General features: G+C 35.0%; 3 protein-coding genes and 1 long non-coding RNA gene across 4 annotated transcripts; all 4 read left to right on the top strand.

The window, feature by feature from the left end:
• Positions 1-4,191: 4,191 nt before the first annotated feature.
• Positions 4,192-4,978, top strand: LOC133691278 (chaperone protein dnaJ 11, chloroplastic-like). The gene has a single exon (XM_062111707.1). The coding sequence runs from the start codon at positions 4,257-4,259 to the stop codon at positions 4,770-4,772; it is 516 nt and encodes a 171-aa protein (XP_061967691.1). The 5' UTR covers positions 4,192-4,256; the 3' UTR covers positions 4,773-4,978.
• Positions 4,979-7,619: 2,641 nt separating this feature from the next.
• On the top strand, positions 7,620-8,437 carry LOC133691511 (chaperone protein dnaJ 11, chloroplastic-like). Its single transcript, XM_062112047.1, has one exon. The coding sequence runs from the start codon at positions 7,689-7,691 to the stop codon at positions 8,196-8,198; it is 510 nt and encodes a 169-aa protein (XP_061968031.1). The 5' UTR covers positions 7,620-7,688; the 3' UTR covers positions 8,199-8,437.
• Positions 8,438-10,355: 1,918 nt separating this feature from the next.
• LOC133691983 (uncharacterized) lies at positions 10,356-13,092 on the top strand. Its single transcript, XR_009841773.1, has 4 exons — positions 10,356-11,002; positions 11,121-11,175; positions 11,625-11,736; positions 12,160-13,092. It is a non-coding gene; the product is annotated as an uncharacterized LOC133691983 (long non-coding RNA).
• Positions 13,093-18,631: 5,539 nt separating this feature from the next.
• LOC133690589 (thaumatin-like protein 1b) lies at positions 18,632-21,317 on the top strand. The gene is made up of 3 exons (XM_062110813.1): positions 18,632-18,866; positions 18,958-19,648; positions 20,551-21,317. The coding sequence occupies exons 1-3, from the start codon at positions 18,803-18,805 to the stop codon at positions 20,753-20,755; spliced, it is 960 nt and encodes a 319-aa protein (XP_061966797.1). The 5' UTR covers positions 18,632-18,802; the 3' UTR covers positions 20,756-21,317.
• Positions 21,318-21,614: the final 297 nt, after the last annotated feature.

Below are 21,614 nucleotides of genomic sequence, written 5' to 3'. Positions count from 1 at the left end.
CTACTTTTTTTAAATTGTTTTTTTTATTTTTTATGAAAAAAACATATAAACTATCCTTAAAGTATCCAAAATAATTTTCTTATAAATTTTTTCTATTTTAAAAAAAAACAAACTATCATTAAAGTATCATAAACAGAAATCCTAATTTTTTTTTATATAAATTGTTTTTATTTACGAAGATCTATATTCATGTCTTGTATGCATGAAGGGGGCCAAGTAGGTCGGGGATATTTTCTACTTTACAGGTATCAATAAAAAAAAATCTAAATAACAATTTAGATTTGAATGTTTTGATGTATAACAAAATTAACAAAAATATTTTTCTTTAATAACAATTATGGTTGTGGGAACATCTCTACATGGGTAGGCCCTAGATATTGAGGTTGCCGAACATAACAGTCCAAACTATGAGGGTTACATTTAATTTCCCATTAGAATGTAAGTATTGCGATGTTATTTTTATAACTATATACATTTATATTGTGTTGTTTAAACTTTTAAAAAATAATTAAACTGACGTGTTTTTAATGTTAGGTGGTGTGCTGGAAAAGTTTTTGAAAATAATCTATCACATGTGTTGGCATTTTATCGAAGCGAGCTCTACAAGCAACTTGCTATCCAGGTATTTTTTAAACTATTTGTTAAGTAAAATAATCAATTACACAAAATTATTATTGTTTGATATTTATTTAACTTATAATATGCAAGTCATTTAAATGCCTTACTTGGAAGAAAGGTTAGTCGTTGCTCCAACTGTCTATACCAGCAGGATGAATATATGGACAACAATGGTCCTGCTAATATGGTTTAAGATGGTCGAGCTACATTGTCTAGATCGTGTAATGTGACAATTCAGCGAATTCAACATCACATAAGTAATAAAGTCTCTTTATGATTAATATATGTTAACCATTGAGTTTTTTTGTATTTACCTTTTAAGTTAACATTAATGTCTTGTTAATATTAGATTGATTTTTTGCTACGAAAGGGTCGAAATGCTACATCTTATCTTTATAGTACTGACAAAGAAAGAAAAGTTCATACCATAACGTTCAGGTAGTTAAATGTTTGTCGCATTGGACTTCAAACCTTTGAAGATAGGCTAACTCTTGATGATGTTATGGCAGAGGACGAGACCACTCAGGTATGAGCTCGAGCTGGATCTGGTCATGCGACTAACGAGTCTGGATTATCCAGTAGACGATGTAAACGTAGATATATAGATGATTTATGTTTATATTTGTTGATTATGGTTATTGTGGTTTTTTGCAGGTTTTTTAAGGGAGATAAAATTTTGGATATCATGCGGAGGAAATTTTATCCAAATTTTGATAAAATTATAAATATTTCAACTCTATAAAACCATAAAGTAAATAAAATTTTAGATTAACAAAAACTATGATTTATAATTTTTTTTCAAGCTTAAACTATAAAAATAACCCAAAACCTTAAAGTAGTCAAAATAGTTAGATCGTTTTATCAAATGTCTAGTTATTTTTCAAAATAGTTATGAACCACAACATTTCAATAATATAATGTGAAATGTGATATTTTTGAAATATCACATTTCTTAACTGCAATATCTTCAATCTATATTATTTTATCAAAACTTTTTTATCTTTAACTATTTCAGCATTTAATTATATTTTGGATCCTAACTTCCTCATTTATCCAAATAAATCCATCCTCTGTATTCATGTGCTCACCATGTGACTCGGGAATGCGACATCTCGAAACCTGGGGCACTTGTCGCCCCCCGAATCGCTGGATACTCAATGTCACCAGTTTCCCTTTGTCTTTTTTCGGAAAAAGTCGGTTACGAATTAACTAAGTTGTTTTTAAATCTTTGGCCTGACCAATCAAAACAGATTCCATGCTAGAATTCATGTGCCATCGACAGTAATACCACCTGTCGGTCCCATGGTTCCCAGTTACAATAACAGACACAACGGTTACTAGACAAGGTAACTAAGCCTGTTTGATATTATATTTTAAAAATATTTATTTTTTATTTTTTATTTCAAATTAATATTTTTTTAATGTTTTTAAATCATTTTAATGTGCTGATATAAAAAATAATTTTAAAAAATAAAAAATATTATTTTAACATATTTTCAAGTGAAAAACACTTTGAAAAACAAACACAACTACATTCTCAGAGTCAATCTAGTATTTCACTAATTCAGGGGTTAATTTGAACTTGGCTAGTAAAAAACTTGGATTTTTAAATAATGTTGTTTTATTTTTTTAAAAAAATTAAAACAGTATCATATTAATCCAGATTAAGTCATGCAATCTGTCATGTGAACCTTAAATCAGGTCAAAGCAATTCTTATAGCTATACCATGTATCCAGCAAGGGTTACATTTTTTACCCGGGTTTCGTTTATCCATGGAATATGTTTAATCCTGAGTGGTAGCCACCAACATGAGAAAATTAAACCTTTCCGCATCCCAGACACGGAATTTAAACGGCGAAACAGTCTAAGATGACGCGGCTACTGGCTACTGCCTACTGCCCATAGAGCTAAGACTTGAAGTACGTTGAAGGTATTCTCGTGTTTTTTTTTTTTTAAAAATTAATTTTTAAATATATTTGTATTGTTTTGATATGAATAAAAAAATATTATTTAATATATTTTTAAATAAAAATCAATTTAAAAAATAATCACTGCTACAACAGTTCATCCACAGCTTTGCCTTTGCTGTGATTCCATTCCTATTCATTTACATTGACTACTTATTAATACATGACATATGAATACCCCCTCTTGGGATATTATTGGAGTGATTTTTTATATTTTTTAAATAATTAATTATAATAAAATACGTCTCATCTATTTTTACTGTTACGGTTTTTCCAGGGACAGTCAAAATTATAACAATAGAATATCAAATTACCAGCCACAGCAGTCGCCCTAGCAATAGGGACCTTGCATTTACCTTTATTGCGGGAGTCATGGCTGAGTCAGCTAGACAGGCTTGTCTTGCCCTATATATCTGGACTAGTCAGTGCTCGTCGTATCATGTCTAGACAATTGTGACGAGGTGGAGTTGGTTTTTGCCACTCCATCTGAAGATTTGTCTCGGCTTACGAAGGTTCCAACCCAATAATTTTATTTCATTTTTCAGTAGCATTTTTTAGCGTTAACGAATCCAAAGCTACACTGCTGATCCAAAGATTAAGGGTTATTTTTTTTTTAAAAAATTGATTTTTAATTTTTAATTTTCAAATCAATTATTCCTGGTATTTTCAAATATATATTAACATTAAAAATAAATTTTAAAAAATAAAATAATATATTGTTTTAATATGTTTTAAAATAAAATAATATTATTAAAAATATCTATTCTAAATTTAGGCTCAACTATTTTAGGAAGCAAGACCACGACATGTAATAGCCAATAGATGACAAAGTCTGATCAGAGATCTAAATAGAAGATTTTTGCCGCTATTTTCTGAGTATTTAATTTATGCCAGACTCTTCTCATACCATTTCCATGAAAATCTAATCTTTTAAAAGCTATGAAGTGACATCCAGTGGAATGAACTGTAGGAGAAATTAATCTATGGATTCATTTGGAAGGATATGTGCACAAGGAAATTAGAGTTCAAAACCCAATAAGATAGAGTAAATTATTCTTTAGTCTCTGTGTTTCGAACTATAATATAGCCCGGTCCTTAATTTTTAAAAACCTCTAACCTAGTCCCTTAACTCTAGGTGACCATTGTTATGTTAAAATATTTTCTGGTCTTTTCTTAACCCCTAACGTACCAATTCATAATTTAAATTCCTATAGAAAAATATACATGGTGAGAGTTTAGAGAAAAAACAGTCAAATCTTACAACGATCAACGAAAATTAAGAAATTAAGTTATAATTTTTCAAACAAAAAGGATTAATTTATAATTGAATTTAAAATTCTGGGACTAAAGACAATTTACTCATTAAGCTTCGAAAGGGAATGCTTCTAGAAAAAAATTCACTAGCATCCAAAACATACCGTGGGCTGCAAACGTTTTTGTCTGCCTGCAAGGTACAATATTCTTGTAACGCCGACGGTTTTCTGAGTCAGCATGTGACAGATCCAAAAACCACCGAATGGATAAGCCCACGACAATTCGTTAACCAACCAAACTAACCATGGTTAACCAATCCTCAACTTCTCTATAAATAACGAAGTCACCCGTTCCTCATCTCCTCAGCATCCTTGAACAACACAACAACTCGGCAAAACACGCTTTACTTTCCAAACATGGCCTCCGCAACTTGTCTCACATCTTTTAGCTCCTCCGCGTCTCCTTTTATTGGCTCAAAAGTTTCCACCAATCAGTCTCATTCACCACCACCGTCTCGCGTCAGCTTCCGCCCCTTTCGAGTATCCGCCGCCTGCGCTTCAACCGCCGAGAGACCCACGTCATACATTGCAACACCAACACCTGCATCATCTCTTTACGAAGTTCTTGGAATTCAAATGGGCGCCACGTGTCAGGAGATCAAGACAGCTTATCGAAGACTGGCTAGAATCTTGCATCCTGATGTTGCAGCTAACGGTCAAAGGGAGGACACGGCTTACGAGTTCATGAGAGTCCACGAAGCTTATGAAACCCTGTCTGATCCTGAAAAACGTGCAGATTATGATCGCTCCCTTTATAGACGAGGAAGGCAAATGGGCTCTCCGTTTGTGATGTCTGCTGCTACTGTAACAACAATGGCAACAGGATTTTCTGGGTATACAAGTCAGAGATGGGAAACTGATCAGTGCTGGTAACTGGGAAAAGAGGCTGTAAGATCATAGATCCCAATCGATTTTAGTCCCTTAGATTGCTAGATGAAATTGTAAGATACAGTATTGACCCCCAAATATTGGGGGATTATTTGCTGTTGTAAATAGTCCAGATTGGACCTCCATCTCCTGTATCATGTCCCAAGGCGGCATTTTTTCAGCCTGGAATTATGAATTCTTACTTATGCTAATGCTATGATTTTGACATGGAGGTGCTGAACAGTAAAATTCAAGCCCTCTGTTCTTGAAATTATAATACTACTGGAACATACTCCATTTCAAGGAAAATGAGTTTTCTTTATGCCGACAAGAGGAATGGACTCGGATTCTTTTTCATAGAGAATTGGATTCTTGTTTATCTTGGTCCGAGAGGGATCTGGAATGATAGATAAAGCTGAAACAGATTTGAAAGTTTCAAGATTTTCTATCCACTATTGATGGAGTGTCCAATGTCTATTAAGCCATATGCGTGAATTTTGTCCAATGATTGAACTAGAGGTGTAGCGATTTGAAGTGCCCAATTCCTCTACTTTTAAAGTGGAAACGCAAAAAGATGGAGCAGTTCCAAAAAGCAAAAGCAAAAGCAAAAACAAGAACAGTGACCCAAAGACAGGCTTTGCCAGACAGAAATATCAAATACACTGAAAGAAGCACAAGTTCTAAGACTCGCTCGCACTCTTGGTTTGAATTGAAACACAGGGCGGAAAAAACAGCTCAATGCATGGAAAAATCCATGCCACGTATTAACAAGCAAGACAGCATTTCACCAAAAAAAGAAGAAAAGAGGAGCAAGACAGCAAGTACAGGCAAATAAACAAATACGATGGGAACTGATGCCCATTTTCGTTCTCCAAATATACAACCACTAGTCTACAGCCTCAATGAACTGGGTCGAACAGACTTGGGCTTCACTTTCAATTGGTATGTACGATTATGGGCCAAGGCTGGACTCATCTCTATAAGTGTCCATGGAGCATAGCGAGTAAGCACGTAGCAATGGCTTGATCGGTACAGCCTTCAAGTCAATGGCTCCGTTGTCGACTTGTCGGTGTCTTGCGTTTGGTTGCAATCGAACTGAAATGGGACAAGACCAGACATCCTTTCCTCACGCGGTATCTCCAAATGTGGATGAGATGGCAGGTACAATCACACGGATTAGACTCAACAAGCACACAGCTCAGTCTTAGGTTAAACGAATCAAGTCCAGTGTCCTTCAAGCTGGCAAATGGATTGAGTTTTCAAGGACCCCAAATATATCAATATATGGACCCTTTTAGCTGCCAACCGATTTCGGCTGTATTTAATATTGTAATGTATAATGTTTTTAAAAGTTTTCTTTTAAAAACATATATCAAAATATTTTTTAACTTTTAAAATTAATACATTAAAATTATTAAAAAATAATAATAAAAATACCAATTCCATATTTTTTAAGATAAATATTCTTTTAAATAAATATAATTAAAACAAAATACACAGAGCTGCCAAACAAGTATTTCCTTTTCTCCGTTCATGTTGAAGGCAAGGCAATAAAATATTGACAGGGACATTGCTCCTCTTTCTTCGTCCTCAGTTTTTTTTTTCTTCCCCGGGGGGCGGGGGGGACATTGCCTCTCTTCCACGACACCATGGTTTCTTCTTATCCACATCCATGGACCATATCCATGGACCCACAGAGATGAATTTCTCGTAGTCGACTAAAATTTCGTGGTGGTTCAAGAGACATCTTGTTATTCAACTATAAATATTTACATTAATATAACTGAAAACTGTATGCTATAATTTATCTAACACTTTGCTAAGGTTAGAGCGAAAACCTTAGTTGGTTAATATTAATTTACATATTTATGGAATCAGTATTATATATAAAAATTAAAAAATTAATCCAATATATGTCCTCGAAAAAAACTAGAACATGGAAAAAATCTTAGTCGTTCCCTACACCATTACCCTGCCCTGCCTCTTGTTTTTCTTACTATTCTCTCTAATTAATCAACTTCTACGGAGCAATCTCTTACTCATCTAACGTGGGTCTGCGTCACACCTCTGGAATCTGAATCATTAGAGGCGCAAAAGTACTTTAAGTTATTATTTTTGTATTTACCATTATAATAGTATTTTCTATACTCTGTGATCATCTCTGAGTCAGCTTGACGGTTTATCTAGACGATCCTATCCTATATTATTGGAACATTTGACGTTCTTCTTATGTTTTACTGTAAGCTTTGTCGAATGAAACAATTTATATCGGGAAATTTGTCTTTTGTCCCTTCCTATTCAAGAAGAATTATCCCAGCACGAAATGGCTCTGATTTCATGATTTTTAACAGCCTTTACCTGGTTTTAATGCAAGGCTCAGCTTTTAAAATGCCCATGGCATCAAACTACTAAAGAGTAAACCCAATGATGCAAGTTGATGCTCAAATATGGTTCTTGGAGACGAGACAAAGAAGTCCGAACGCGATTAGCAGAGCACAAATGGCTGGAAATTTTATTTATTTTCATGAAACTTGTATTATCAAATACAGGTACAAGCTGCAAGGCCAACTCTTGATAATTCATAGTCACTAATAACTAATAAAAGAGATACATGCATCCATCAAAAACATAAAATATGATGATATAACCCCATAATTGTTTTTACAGAGAATCGTGGTTTCTAATCTGTGAAGACAAGTTCACAAGGGTACTGCACAATCAGAGTGATAATTTTTGCCCTCCTTTAAGACACAAGATCCCTGTAAATAGATAAGTCCATAATTCGCCAATCCACCAAACTAACCATGGTTAATCAATTTCCCACCTCCTTATAAATAACGACTCATCCTTTCCTTAACTCCTCAACCTCCTTAACCACACAGCACACGAGGAAACACAAGAATCGTTAGTGTATTTTCAGTCATGGCTTCCACATCTTCTCTAGCGTCTTTCAGCTCCTCCTCCTCTCCTTTCATTGGCTCAAAGTTCTCGACCAATCAGCCTCATTCGCTTCCATTTCGTGCCAGCTTCCGCCCCTTCAGTGTCTCTGCCTCCTGCGCCGCCACTGCCGAGCGACCCCCATCCCGCAACGCCACGCAAATATCTCTCTACGAAGTTCTCGGGATTCAAATGGGTGCCACTTGCCAGGAAATCAAGGCTGCTTACAGAAAGCTAGCAAGAACATTGCATCCTGATGTTGCAGCTAACGTTCAAAAGGAAGACACAGCTTATGAGTTCATTAAAGTACACGAAGCTTATGAAACTCTGTCGGACCCTGACAAACGTGCAGATTATGACCGTTCGCTTTTTAGACCTGGAAGGCAAATGAGCTCTCCGTTTGTAATGTCTGCAGCAACAATGGAAACAAATGTTGTAGCTGCTGGATTTCCTGCCTACACTAGGCGAAGATGGGAAACTGATCAGTGCTGGTAGCCGCAAAATTGTTTACTGGGCTGGATTTAACCCTGAATTATAGATGCCCTAATCAGTTTCAGCTGATACAGAGGTGATGATTCCAACTGGGGATGGATTCAAGTAGCCAGGATCGGACCTCAATCTTGTAACCATGTAAATAGTTGCATTTTTTACGGCCTGCAACCATAGATTCTTATCTGCACATGCTTTTGATATTCGTGCATCAAATATTTCAGGCCCTCCTTAATTTTCAGATATACCACAACCAGTTGTCCATGGTCCAAGAATTATTGTTTGATATACATAGCCTAAAGATTTAATTTAAGTTTTTTTCCTCGTCAAAACCTTCAAATACCAAAAACAAAAAAACAACTAAATTCTTGATTTTCTTGAACCCAAATACGTCTGATACGTTTGAAAAAGCTACTTAACATGGAAAGCAAATAAAAAAATCAAAGCAAATCCTAAGATTATCTCCAATATCTCTTTACCTAATCAAAACAAAATAAAGTTTACAAAATCAAATAAAATATCGACAATTAAATATATGTTACGATCTAAAAATCAAACCATAAAATTGTGTCCATCGGTCCTCAATATCACACGGATATTTCATTTGGAGCTAGCATTTAAATCCTCTTGATAAATGTTTTATTGCGAGATGGGATCTGTGCTAGATGATGGCTAAAGCTGAAATTAACTTTCAAATTATGATCTTGTTTATAATTGATCATAGCATGCCCATTTGGATAAGCCACAGTATACAGATTCTGTTCAAAACGTGATGGATAGAAATTTACATGTTTTCTTGGAGTTAGAGATAATTACTGGCCTCAATTGTCTCTCTATTTATGAAAAGGATGGCTTCTGCCACTTGAAAAATGGATAACTACAATTTCTTGGATAAGGATGGGCAGACTTATCAAGTGAGAGAGCCGAAACGACAGTGATTTTTCTTTCTCAAACAAAACATAAGTAGTCCGACGACATGACCCCATCTTTACCTGTTAGTTTGTCTGTTTTTTCTTCTTCTTTTTTTCTCAAGAAAAATAATGACAGGAGTCAGTTGAGCTATGGATAGCCATAGCAGCTCAGGATACATTTGATCTGCACTTGTCAGTTCTCAATATCGGCAAAGATAGGCCAGACCTCGAGTATGAGACCCCGATTTATTTTTTGAATAAATTTTAAAAGTTTATTTAATATGAAAAAAATATTAAATTGATTTTTTTTATTTTAATATGTTGATGTTAGAAAAATAAAAAAAATATTTTAATACTTTTTAAATAAAATAATATTTTTTAAAATAAGATACCTCACAATATCAATATATTTTATCAAAAATGATAAGGTCATCAGAATTGTATATGATTGTTAATTTTAAAGTTTGTGGAATTAGTTGAAAGTATGTATGAATTAATATTAATTAAAATAATAATAAAAAAGAATGATAAGGCATTCAACTAATTAAATTTGAGTTAATTTTATTCGACATCCCTCTTTCCATGATTAGAGTTTTATGTCCAGAGGAGAATTTGTGTCTTGTTTTTGGAAGTTCCTATGTCTATAACGAACACCATTTGAAGAAGAACGCCATGGCACCAGCCATCATTTTTGCTTTTGCATATAAAGAGAAGGGGAATCACGTCCCGAATTTATTGTATATTTAAAATGTAGTAGCGGTTATGATTTAAAATATATTTTGTTAAAAAATATATTAAAATAATTATTTTTTAATTTTTAAAAATTATTTTTGAAATCAACACGTCAAAACGATCTAAAAATATATAAAAATAATTTTTTTTAAATTTAAATTTTAAAAAATACAGTTTCAACCACATTTTCAAATATAATTTTAGAATTACGAACAATGTTTTTAATTCTCGTCGGAGTTGGTGGGTTAATTTAAAACCTCATATGGGTTGTATTTTATAAAAAATAAAAAAAATTAACCTTGTTTCTTTTAATATTCTTTTTTATAAAATGATTTTATTTTGATGTTTTTTTTTAAAATAAAATTTTAATTAATTCAAGTTAATCTACTCCTCAAATGTAACTCAAGGATTACTTTGAGTTGACTCTCGATTCAGATTTAATATCAGAGTAATGGAGAGAGAGTAGATGAGGGTGTGGCATGTGGGAGAAGCTTTGTGGAGAGTCTGCAGGGGAGGGGAGTATATGATAGGCCACTCGTCTTCATTTATCCATTTCTAATAGGCCATAGCTCTAGGCCCACGCGGTATGGGTTTTCAAAATTACCGGGCGTGGCTCGAACTCTTCTTTCAAAAATGACTTGCCATGGCAGCATAGCTGCAGCGCCTCAAAGAAGCTGCAATTATTAGCAATGGCCCGTCTGATCCGGCAATGGCCGTTTCTACGTAACCATTGCGTTTAAATACCTCCTCTCTTAATCTTTAATTTTATCCATCAAAGCCATCTCTCCTCTTCTCTCTCTCTCACTATAGTTACAGCTTCTAATCGTAACGCGCATTTTCTATCACGCGGTCCAGAAAAAACGTCTGATTTTTGGACGAGGAGGAAATGCAAGCGATTCGGATTCTGAATCATACAAAAGCCGCAAACAGAAAAAACGCGAGGCTCGACTTGCCATTCGTTGGGGGCATGGAGCTGGCTGCTTTTTCTCCACCTCAAATCAAACGCAATATCAAGTGATGAACGCAAATTTACTTCCCTTCTTATTTTTTCCCCCCAAAATCACCAACGTTAAAGCTATTCTTTGCAGTTTAAATTGTGTCTTGCTTGGGATTTTCTAGGGTGGCTTCACTTGAGAAAGACGTATTCGATGCGTAATGTTAGTCAAGGTACTTCTGTGGTGTAATATTATGTGTCTTTACTCTTTCGGAGTGCGTTGGTTTTTTAGCCGTTTTATGTTTTTAGCGAGGGAGGCAAATGAAGATAATGTGGGTGTTTTTGTCGCAGAGACCAGGACCGGATGTGCGGCAAGGAAAGCGGAGGCAATATAATTATATCGGTAGTGAGCTCTGTATCTTTTAAACACTATCCTTGAGTAACTTTTTTAAGAGATTATGGTTGGCTTAGTAGCTACGTTGTCTGTGTTTGTGTTTTGCCTTGCTGTTAAATATGGGGTGTCAGGTTGAAGCAAATGCGTGAGCAAGTAGTAATCTTAGCTTTGGTGCATGCTAATGCATTTAATGTTACTAATCGTGGAACAAGACTTGTTGCGTATTTAATGAGAAAGATGTTTGTTTCATGGTGTGGCTTTTATTTCTCTCAATCAAGTAAACTGTGTGCCATGCAAGAACATCATAGGTGTATATCTTGTCTTGTAGAGAATCTTTAACATCGAGTTTTAGCATTATAAACGTGTTCTTAAATCTTGATTGCTATGTGCAATGTGTGGGTAGGGAAATTGTTGCGGGATGTAGAAACTGAACTGATGGATGCTTTGATTCATGCCTACAGAAGATGGTGATTGGAATAGGCTGCAGGGATTTTCTGGTTGGGAGGAAAAGATTATTGGCGATGAAAATGAAGAATCTGGAGAAAGCGAATACGATGTGGAAGAGGAGGCATGGTAAGCAATTATTACCTTCGGTTGTTGTTTTGAATGGCAATACAGTTGGGGTTATGAACGCATATGTCAAATTCTTCAGTCTTCTTCTGGTCTAACTCCAATTATGAAATCTGTTAATTGAAGACACTGATCTTATTTTAACTTTCTTCACTACCAATTCGGTATTGATCGCAAACCTATCATTACAGCTCTTTTCTTGGTCTACAACTTATGGATGCAATTCTCACTTCCCTAGTCTTGATTATGTCTTATTGCATTTAGCTTCCACAAGCAGAAGCTTGCATAAGCGTGGTAAGTGGAAATAATGAATTAGAACTCCAAGGAAGCTGGAGATTGTATTTGAAGATTTATGATGATTACACATGAAAAAGGAAAACAAAAATTCCAAGATGAAACATTACATGTTTCTTGTACTATTTTCAGGGGTCACACGAGTACATTGATATAGCAACCAGTTGGTTCGGTGGCCTGATTAACAGAGACATAAAAGTTATCAATGAAGTTTATGCACTTCGAAGCATTGATTTTGACAGTCAGGTCAGTGAAATGCCACCCTAAGTGTATCAGTTACTGCATATCAGAGTCGTTCATGAGATATCTCTAACAATGGGCTAACGATTCCTACTGCGAGTTTGTTGATGAAAACATGTTGTTTGGAAAGAAAAAAGGGGGTGAGAATTCATATAAAGCCACCACATGAACCATCACTTGGCTTTCTTTCTTCTTTTTTTCCCAACTGAAGAAATAAAGAACTATCAACAGGAGACTTTATTGCTTCCCGGACGATTACTTGGCTCTTGTGAACCCAGCGTATTTAACCCTACACATTCTACGCATGCTTATATCATTATATAGTCCAAGAAGCAGAGACCGTGGTCTGTATGTATAATTGGTTGCAAGTATGCCTTCAATGGTAATGTTGAACTGTTTATCATCTATCTTACCTATGATAGAATGATCTATCAAGCAGGAACTGCATAAACATGTGCGAAGAATGCATGCAGTTCAAGAACGCAAGGGAGTTGCAGAAGGAAATAAGCAGGAAGTGGAAACTGCAATCACAGCTGCCAAAAATTCCCTCGCCCGTTTCCTCCATGGCCTTGATGAGCAAATGCCGAGTGAATCTAATCATATTGATTTGTAATATAAATAATTTTTTATCATTGCATATTTTCTCCACAAAGCGTCAAATACGTGTCTCATTGATCTCAGCAATTTATACTGGGCACAGCACTGACGAGCCACCTCATAGAATTATAGACTATGTAGCTTGGGCTTAGGCTCGTGGATGTAAACACGGCTTGTAGAGCCATATCTTTTGCTTTTGAAGGCCAGACCCATTACCATTCCCTTTCCTTCCCTTTTCCCTTCATTCCTTTTTGTTCTCCTTTTTGTTTTTTCATTTTGGACGGTGAGAAACATTGGGAGTCTGGGACTTGCAAACCGCTGGACACTTGAGCTGTTGTATAGACCTAAGAAAAAGAGTCCTAGATGGTCCGATATGCATTTACTTGGATAAACTTGCGTGGTTCTATCTTTGCGCTAAGGGCTATACCGCCACACAAGAATGGTACTGGATAATTATTTATTTACTTCAAGGAAAGAATCATAATCATCTTAAAAGCGTGCTATCATTGTGTCGTATATGGCCGTCCAGTACCTTTACTAAGTTTTTGTGAAGGTAGATAGCAATAGCAATAATAATCCACAGTCCTCTTCTGCCCTGGTCTGTAGGTGCGTGTGGGCACATTGCTTACTCCCACACGACAGGCTCATCAATAATGATCTGCCTAGAAGCTAACTTGACATGCACCTTTGTTTTTCATTTTTTCTGTCTCTTTCCCTGCTTGGGCGATACTGGGGGTCATAGTTTCGTAGGACATGAGGCAATACATAGTATAAGATGTAACGTATTTGTCATGATAGATAGCTACGAGGTGAGTTGTTCAATTCAGCAATATTTTTACTCAATAATGGTTCTACTTTGATATGCCTTTTGCATCAGCTGATGCCATACCATCCAGATTGCTTAATTATTGTTATCACTTCTGTCTATGGAAAGCTACAAAGCGCATGATGATAAAGCTGTGATTAGTCAGCCAGTGATGCCTATACTTAGTTTTCAAATGGTGTGAATCAGATCTATATAATGCCTGATGATATTTGTTTTGACAATTATCTTGGACGGCATCCATTCTTTGTTTCTAATCTCTATATGCTTGCATCACATTCATACATATCAGTGCGAGTCTGTAGTTGCGTCTATCATGATCCTGCTGTATATCACAATGGTGCTATTGCTTCTACCTTTAAAATTGTTTTCCTGGATTGTCTACTGCCTAATTTTCAACATTTTCGGCATCAATAGGTTCCCGAGATTCCCAGAAATGTTTAGCTTCACTGGAGTGAAAATACCTTTTTCTCTAGTGCCTAAATTTCAACATTTTACGCTCTAATTCTTCAGCTGGAACTGTTACCAATACCAATTACTAGCCATGCAAGGATCACATCCTAGAGGTACTGAGTTAGCTAAAATTCTGTTGAAAATATGAAATTTGCAGGCAAGCGCTTCATGCCAAAGTTATATCAGATGTCATAGTCCCAAATACTTGGGGGATAACATTCACTATTAACTTAATCATAAGAATTAGGAAATTCCTCTCCCAACAATACGCAACGATGCTTGGCAGTGAAAATAATGGCTCTGAACTCCGAAGAGCTAACATTTTAAGGTTCATTGCAGTTTGTACTAAGGACAATCTGTTTTTTGCACAACAAGCAGAAAAGAAAATGCCAATTTGAGTGATGCTGCATGCCGTCCAATTGCTTAACCTAACTCCAAAACAACTTGACCCTACAAGAGATAAGAGTTTCTCTGGCGGGGGACAAAAAATGATAAGGTAGGCAAATGGCGAATTAAATAAGCTGTGCTGCCGACTGCTTCTCGAATTAACCAAGACGAATACAAGAGGAACTTTTGGAAAGCCAAGTAAACAAAACTGGGAATAAGTTGCTCCTTGGGATGCCCTCTAAATTGCAATTTACAGCACTGGGTTTATGTAAGAAACTGTTCTTGCTCATTTGAAGCAAAATTATTAAACTCGGCCGGCCTGATTTAAAACTTGAGTTATAAATTAAATGGTTATTCAGTATTGATAAAAATATTTTTTTTATGATTAGCTAACATGAACTAGAAGCTGGGCCTAAAATTTTATCTACTTCAAGTTTAATAATTTTGATTTAGGATATGTCTAGAAGTGTGTTAATAATTATTTTTTAAAGTAATTTTTATTTAAAAATACATCAAAATAATATTTTTTATTTTTTAAAAATTATTTTTAATATTATATTATCAAAATAATCTCAAAACACTATAAACTATTAATTTAAAATAAAATAATATTTTTTTATTTAAAGTAAAATAATGTTTAGAAGTGTGTTAATGGTTATTTTTTAAAATATTTTTTATTTAAAAATACATCAAAATAATATTTTTTATTTTTTAAAAATTATTTTTAACATCATTCCATTAAAACAATTTGAAAATATTAAAAATTATTAATTTAAAATAAAAAAAATTCTTTTAAAATACATAAACAAACAATGTTTTGAGAGACTTAGGACGGCAGTCGTGAAATGGCCGTGGGAAAAAAAGACGCACAATAAATCTATATCCTTGTGAGCTATAGAGTATGAAACAAGGGGTAAGATACAAAGTAGAAGAGTTTTCGTCATAAGAAACCAGGAAATTATTTCCTTCAGTTTGGTTTTTGTGTCAGAAAGCAAGATAAATCTGGAGTTTCTCAATTTGTTGTTTGCCGGACGTCACAGAGTGCGACTTCTCGTGGAGGACTAGTGGCAGCAACAGTACTGTGACAATGATATATGGCATGTGTTAAAAATATTTTATAAGAATAAATTTTTAGAATACAGATAAGAAATTAAATTAACTACACCTTCTATTTAATATCATAAATTTATAATCTTTAAAATTATTCTCATTATTTCTTTTGTTAAATATTAAAAAATAAAAACAATTGAATACGATTCGTCAAGGGTATTATTACTCTAGATTTAGATTTGAAGTCAAGTGAGTGTCCAATATCATCCTCCCATTGATTAATTTGTTTCACATTCTCCAACTATGAAGCGAAAGCGATCGAAGAGCAGCCCTAGTTTTCTTCCCTCTCTTCTTTTAATGAGTAGATATTCTAAGCTGGTTCTTGCCAAACTTATCGAACAGCAACCCTTCAGAAAACAGGAGTGGATTGAACACATTGTTCTAGTTCACTGTTTAAGACTGTCCCAGAACATTTTTTTTTTAAAAAAAAAGTTTCGGAGAGGGAATGTCAAAAAAAAAAAAAAGGAAAACGTGTCGGTTTGAAGGGTCTCTGGGCCGCCAATTAGGTTTACTATAGGTAAAGGTGATCCCATGGCGAATAATTAAGAAACAATCAATTACTCAATCAATTACATGTGTGCATAGAGTTAGCATGCCAAGATATCTAACTTGCAAGAGTTAACACAACCAGTCTAGTCTAAGCCGGTGGCTTAATTAATACAAAATTCTCAAAACTACTGCTATGTTTTTGTCATGTTGGACAGGGAAATCGAACTTTTATAACTTTATGTCTGAGATATTTCCTATATTCGATGGGCCTCGATTAGATATTTGGAAATCAATGGAAGCAGATATTTCTTGATGCCAAATATCTACCAGAGTAGTTGCTTTCGGGCAGGACTTCTAACTTCTGGGCACCACGCCTTCATCCTTGAGAAACCCTGATTGGCGCTAAAACTACCCAAGATATTATGAGATTCGGGATCTTGAATGTTGTTGTAAGTTGAATCCAACTTTAAGTGTCCCTCTTGCAACTCAGGGACATGTAGCATCGATCGTCGAGCCAGTCAGTAGGTTTGGGTTGGTGCTAAATGGCCATGAATTGTCAACAGACATGAAGAACTTGGATTACAAAGCTTGACCGTCGACTATTCCGAAGACAGACGTGCCATTGTTGAAAAGCTAACCGAAGATTACACTTCCATATCCATAATGCTAAGAGATTATAAAACACCCAAGAATGCCGCGTGCCGCATTCGACTCCCTTCATTCCAATTTTACCATTTTCCGAGTTTCCGAACTCCTATATATCACTTGTTTCCATAAATTTGTTTCTGAAACACTTCTCAAGTGGAATTCGTAATTTTAAAACAAAACGTATAGACAATTCTTGGAGTAAAGAACAAATCTAAGCATCTGGATGGCATACAAAACAGGAAAGAAAACACTTTCTTACAGATAAAAAAACATTGCTACAACTAATAACCATGCATGTCCATGGCTTTGAAGCGTGCAACATTCTATTGTAGGAGTCCGCTCACGTTTAGAGAGTGGTGTTGAGCTTACAGTAAGCTAGCTTTCTTACCCTTTTCTTTCCCCGTCACCTGGCTTCTCTTCCCTTCTTGTTTAAAGCTGGTAATGGATTTAGAGAGAGGTGCAAACCCGTTCCATGCATTTTTTTTTTTACTTTAAATTTAATTTTTTTATGAATTTAAATTGTTTTAATATGTTGATGTTAAAATAATTTTTTTAAAATAAAAAATATTATTTTAATATATTTCTAAATAAAAAATATTTTGAAAAAAAATATAGGTGTTGGATGGGAAGATAAAATGAGAAGAGAATCAAAAAATTAGTTTTACAATTATTAGACGAAGATATTTTTAATAACATTAAATGTGATTTTTATTCATGTTTTTATTTGTTTTATTAAAGTGAATTCATATAAAAGCTAATGGTATTTAGTGTGATAATTAATGATGTAAAATTTCTCAAAAGGAAATCTTAAAATAGCAAAGAAATTAACAGTTGATGAACTGTAGTACCATCTTCTCATAATTATGACTTGTTGCTGGAGGAAAGAAAATAAAATAAAATAAAATAAAATAATATAATATAATCAATTTAATAAGGTTGGTGCTAACAGGGAAATATAGTGCTCGTAACAAATTTCATGGGATTTGGTAGGATCACTTTCATATTTGCAAGACAAAATTTTCCCCAGAGAGTAGTACATATCTTCTAGCGATTCTAGGTTAAAAAAAAGTACTAAGAAGTAGTGTTAGGTATAAAATTGAAAGACGCCACTCACCTAATAATTTATTTATTTATTTTTTAGTTAAAATAATTATTTAATATAATATTAAATTTTTAATAATTAAATATTTACAAGTTTAAATCTTATCATCTTATTATATTTAATAAAATTAAACACTTAATTAATTCTTCTTAGTTAAGATAGCGCTTCCATTCCACAATGTATAATGGGGGATTTTTTCTATCCAAGCAGAAGGTGCTGGGTGCTTACTGGCAAACAGAGGTTCAACCAACTCCCTGGTAAACCGTTAAATTGTCACCGTTTGGTGTTTAAAATTATGTTATGTTTTATAAAAGTATATTTAATTTGAAAAAAATATTAAATTAATATTTTTTTATAATTTTAATGTGCTAATATTAAAAATAAAAAATTATTGTAATATATTTTTAACAAAAAAAAACTTTTTAAAAATACCTCACACTACAATATAAAACACGCAATTTCCCATTTGTGCACTATCTAAATAATTTATTGTATGATTTTCTTAATCAATTTAGCTTCAGATCAAGATTTTAAATAATTTTTAATTACCATATCTAAAAAATCCTTAATTACTAAATCAATTTTAATCACCTAAACAAACTATTAACTACTATATTTAATTACTCAAATGCCATTTTAAACGATGCGGCTCTTCGTCACCTTAAATTTTGTTGGCCCATCTCCTATCCTCAGCCCTTTAGGCCCCATCAAATACCATTTTTTTATATATATATATATATACTCTGTTCTCTTTCTATAAATATACCAGCTTCTCTGCCTATAGATACCCTGTTCTGTCTTCCCATTACCTCATTTCCATACACGACACAAGAAGAAGAAGAGTTTGGTGTCATTGCTAATCACATCACTAAACACTTCTCTTCTTCTTGTTACCTCTCAACATTTCTCTTATCAATTCTTCTTCAATGTCTCAACGAACTTTACTTATCCCTTTATCATCCTTCTTCATTGCCCATCTACTCATTTCGGGTAATTATAATATTTTCAATAGAGTTTTTGTAATTATAATTGCTTCGTTTCTTTGAGTTCTTGAAATTAATGTTTATTTTTTTTTTCTCAGGTGTTGTTTCAACAACTTTTACATTAACGAATAAGTGTGGCTACACAGTATGGCCAGGCATTCTGTCCAACGCAGACGCACCAGCTCTTTCCACGACTGGTTTTTCCCTTCAAAAGGGGGAGTCAAAAACCATTACAGCACCAGCTTCATGGGGTGGGCGTTTATGGGGCCGCACATATTGCTCTCAAGACTCCACAGGAAAATTCTCTTGCCTAACAGGGGATTGTGGCTCTGGAAAACTAGAATGTTCAGGCACTGGTGCAGCTCCTCCGGCTACGTTAGCAGAGTTCAAGATTGACGGCTATGGAGGGATGGATTATTTTGATGTCAGCCTTGTAGATGGGTACAACTTGCCATTGCTTGTTGTCCCCCAAGGCGGTTCTGGTCAGAATTGTACAAGCACTGGATGCGTGGTGGATTTGAATGGCGCGTGTCCTTCGGAGCTTAAGGTTACTAGCACGGGAGGCGAGGGCGTGGCATGTAAGAGCGCTTGTGAAGCGTTTAGGTCACCACAGTATTGTTGTAGCGGTGCATATGGTACACCCGATACTTGCAAGCCTTCTTCGTATTCCGAGATATTTAAGAACGCCTGTCCACGCGCTTACAGCTACGCTTACGATGATAAGACTAGTACCTTCACTTGTGCCTCCGCTGATTACCAAATTACCTTCTGCCCCGCGCCTAACACCAGGTAAATCTCCTCTCCATCCCTGTCACTTTTTTGCAACGTTAGAGGGTATGTTTGTCCGGGAAAAAGTAAAAAAGAGCTTGCAAACAACATGAACGTTGAGGTGACCGTTTTGTCCTCATTTACCACCTGGCTTTAACGTTACTGCCAGCTGAAGGAACGTTTGAGAAAACGTCGTGTCAGTTTTTGACATCTATGAAGTGAGCCGTTGAAAAATCATATCACTTCAGCCCTACGCTAACATTTTTTTTTTTGCAATTCGCGGCATAGATTATGCTGTATTTGATGACATGGAGGAGGAGGATGATATTGTTTAAAAATATTTTTTATTTAAAATATATTACAATAACTTTTATAAATAATTTTTTATTTGTAATATTAACGCATTAAAATTATTAAAAAATATAAAAAAACTTCATATTTTTTTCAAAATAAATATATTTTTAATAAATATCTGAAAGTAAGGATCTATCACGAGATAAATAATGTTGTTTAACATCTTGCCAGGTTTCCTGTAGAGTGTTTTACAATGTCTTTCTCAATCTCGAGAATTCCTTAAAAAATATTAGAATTTACCGATGAGAATCTTAGTTATAATGCTTTCGAACCTAGAAAATTCGGCAGTATTTCACTGTAGGAAGTAAAGTAAAGCATTTTTATATAATGAGATGGGCAGTAGGATCCGGTTCCTTTTCATGAAAAAGAAGGCATGTTGCCTAAATTAATGCACGTCTCTGGCAGCATGCAATAAGTGGTCTCCAGAACAGGTGGCTGTATCCGAAACATTGACACAGAAGACCACACATCCTTCCAAATCCCCACAATAAATTGAGTTTTTTACTCGGATTTGTAAAGTGAATGAATATCGAGGGTGCTAACGGTTATGTTTATGGTAAATTGTGCAGTCAAAAAGCGTCGCAGGAGCAGAACTCTGAGAATACGAACACAAATACCAATACACCACTCATCAACAGCACAATGGTGTACGAAGGCGCCTTGAGCCAAAATGGAGCATCACCATCCATGTATGGCAACGTGTTAGGATCACACGTTACTGCGGGCATTGTCAGCTTCACAGTTGCAATTTGGCAGTGGCGGCAGCTATTCTAAGTCCTATATACACTAATATATATTTACACACCAGAGCAGGCCCCTTGAAATCTCTTTCTTTCAGTCTAGTTTACGCTCTTTGGAGGCATGGACCTGCAAAAATCGGCCATCCGAATTTTTACGCAAGTGGGGCTGTCGGTTCTTATGGAGTGGACCCTATTACTTTTTGAGCTCTTTTTCATGCATGGCCCATGTGACCCTACTGGTTGGCCGAATTGACGTGGAATACGTGGAACTGAGTCATGATTGAAAGCTCACACGTCCATTGAAGATCACTCAATCCACTCCTCCATAAAGGAAAATCCAATTTCATTGTTGTCCTGTACGGGGGTCAAATACTACTCAAGAGGCTGAGGAGATGGTGTGGTTAGTGATGGTAGTGGTGCAAAATGCATGAAACTCTTTCCTTTTTCTTTTTAGCGTTTAGGTTATTGTTACTATTATTTTATCAGAGGGGATGGGATTCATTTGTTGGTTTCGATAGTGTGTGAATTGTATTGCGCTACCACCGCATTTGGTGCCCAGATAATAAAACTCTCATCTAATTTCATGTTTGTCTGCATATTTGATGTCATGTTGCCACTGGCATTCTTTAAACATTCATGAAATTGAGAGTTTGGCAATAATAGAAACTGTTCTGAAATTAGGTATTAAATAATCGTGCAAGGGTAGATTGGATAACATAAAGAAAGCAGTAGTGTTTTGAGCGTGGAAGGTGATGCTAGTACTTGCCAGCAACAGATAAGAGCCATTGTGGGGATGTAACCCATCAGACTGTCTCTGGGGTATTGATCGTGCTAGCTATATTCCAAGCTAAAAGAATCATATTCATATTTATAAAACTTGATTGGGTTGGTTC

The sequence above is a fragment of the Populus nigra genome, chromosome 4 (assembly GCF_951802175.1).
Source record: "Populus nigra chromosome 4, ddPopNigr1.1, whole genome shotgun sequence".
In the NCBI taxonomy this organism is placed as follows: Eukaryota; Viridiplantae; Streptophyta; class Magnoliopsida; order Malpighiales; family Salicaceae; genus Populus; species Populus nigra.
The sequence above is the reverse complement of the archived record's forward strand: the minus strand, read 5'-3'. Positions and strand labels throughout refer to the sequence as shown.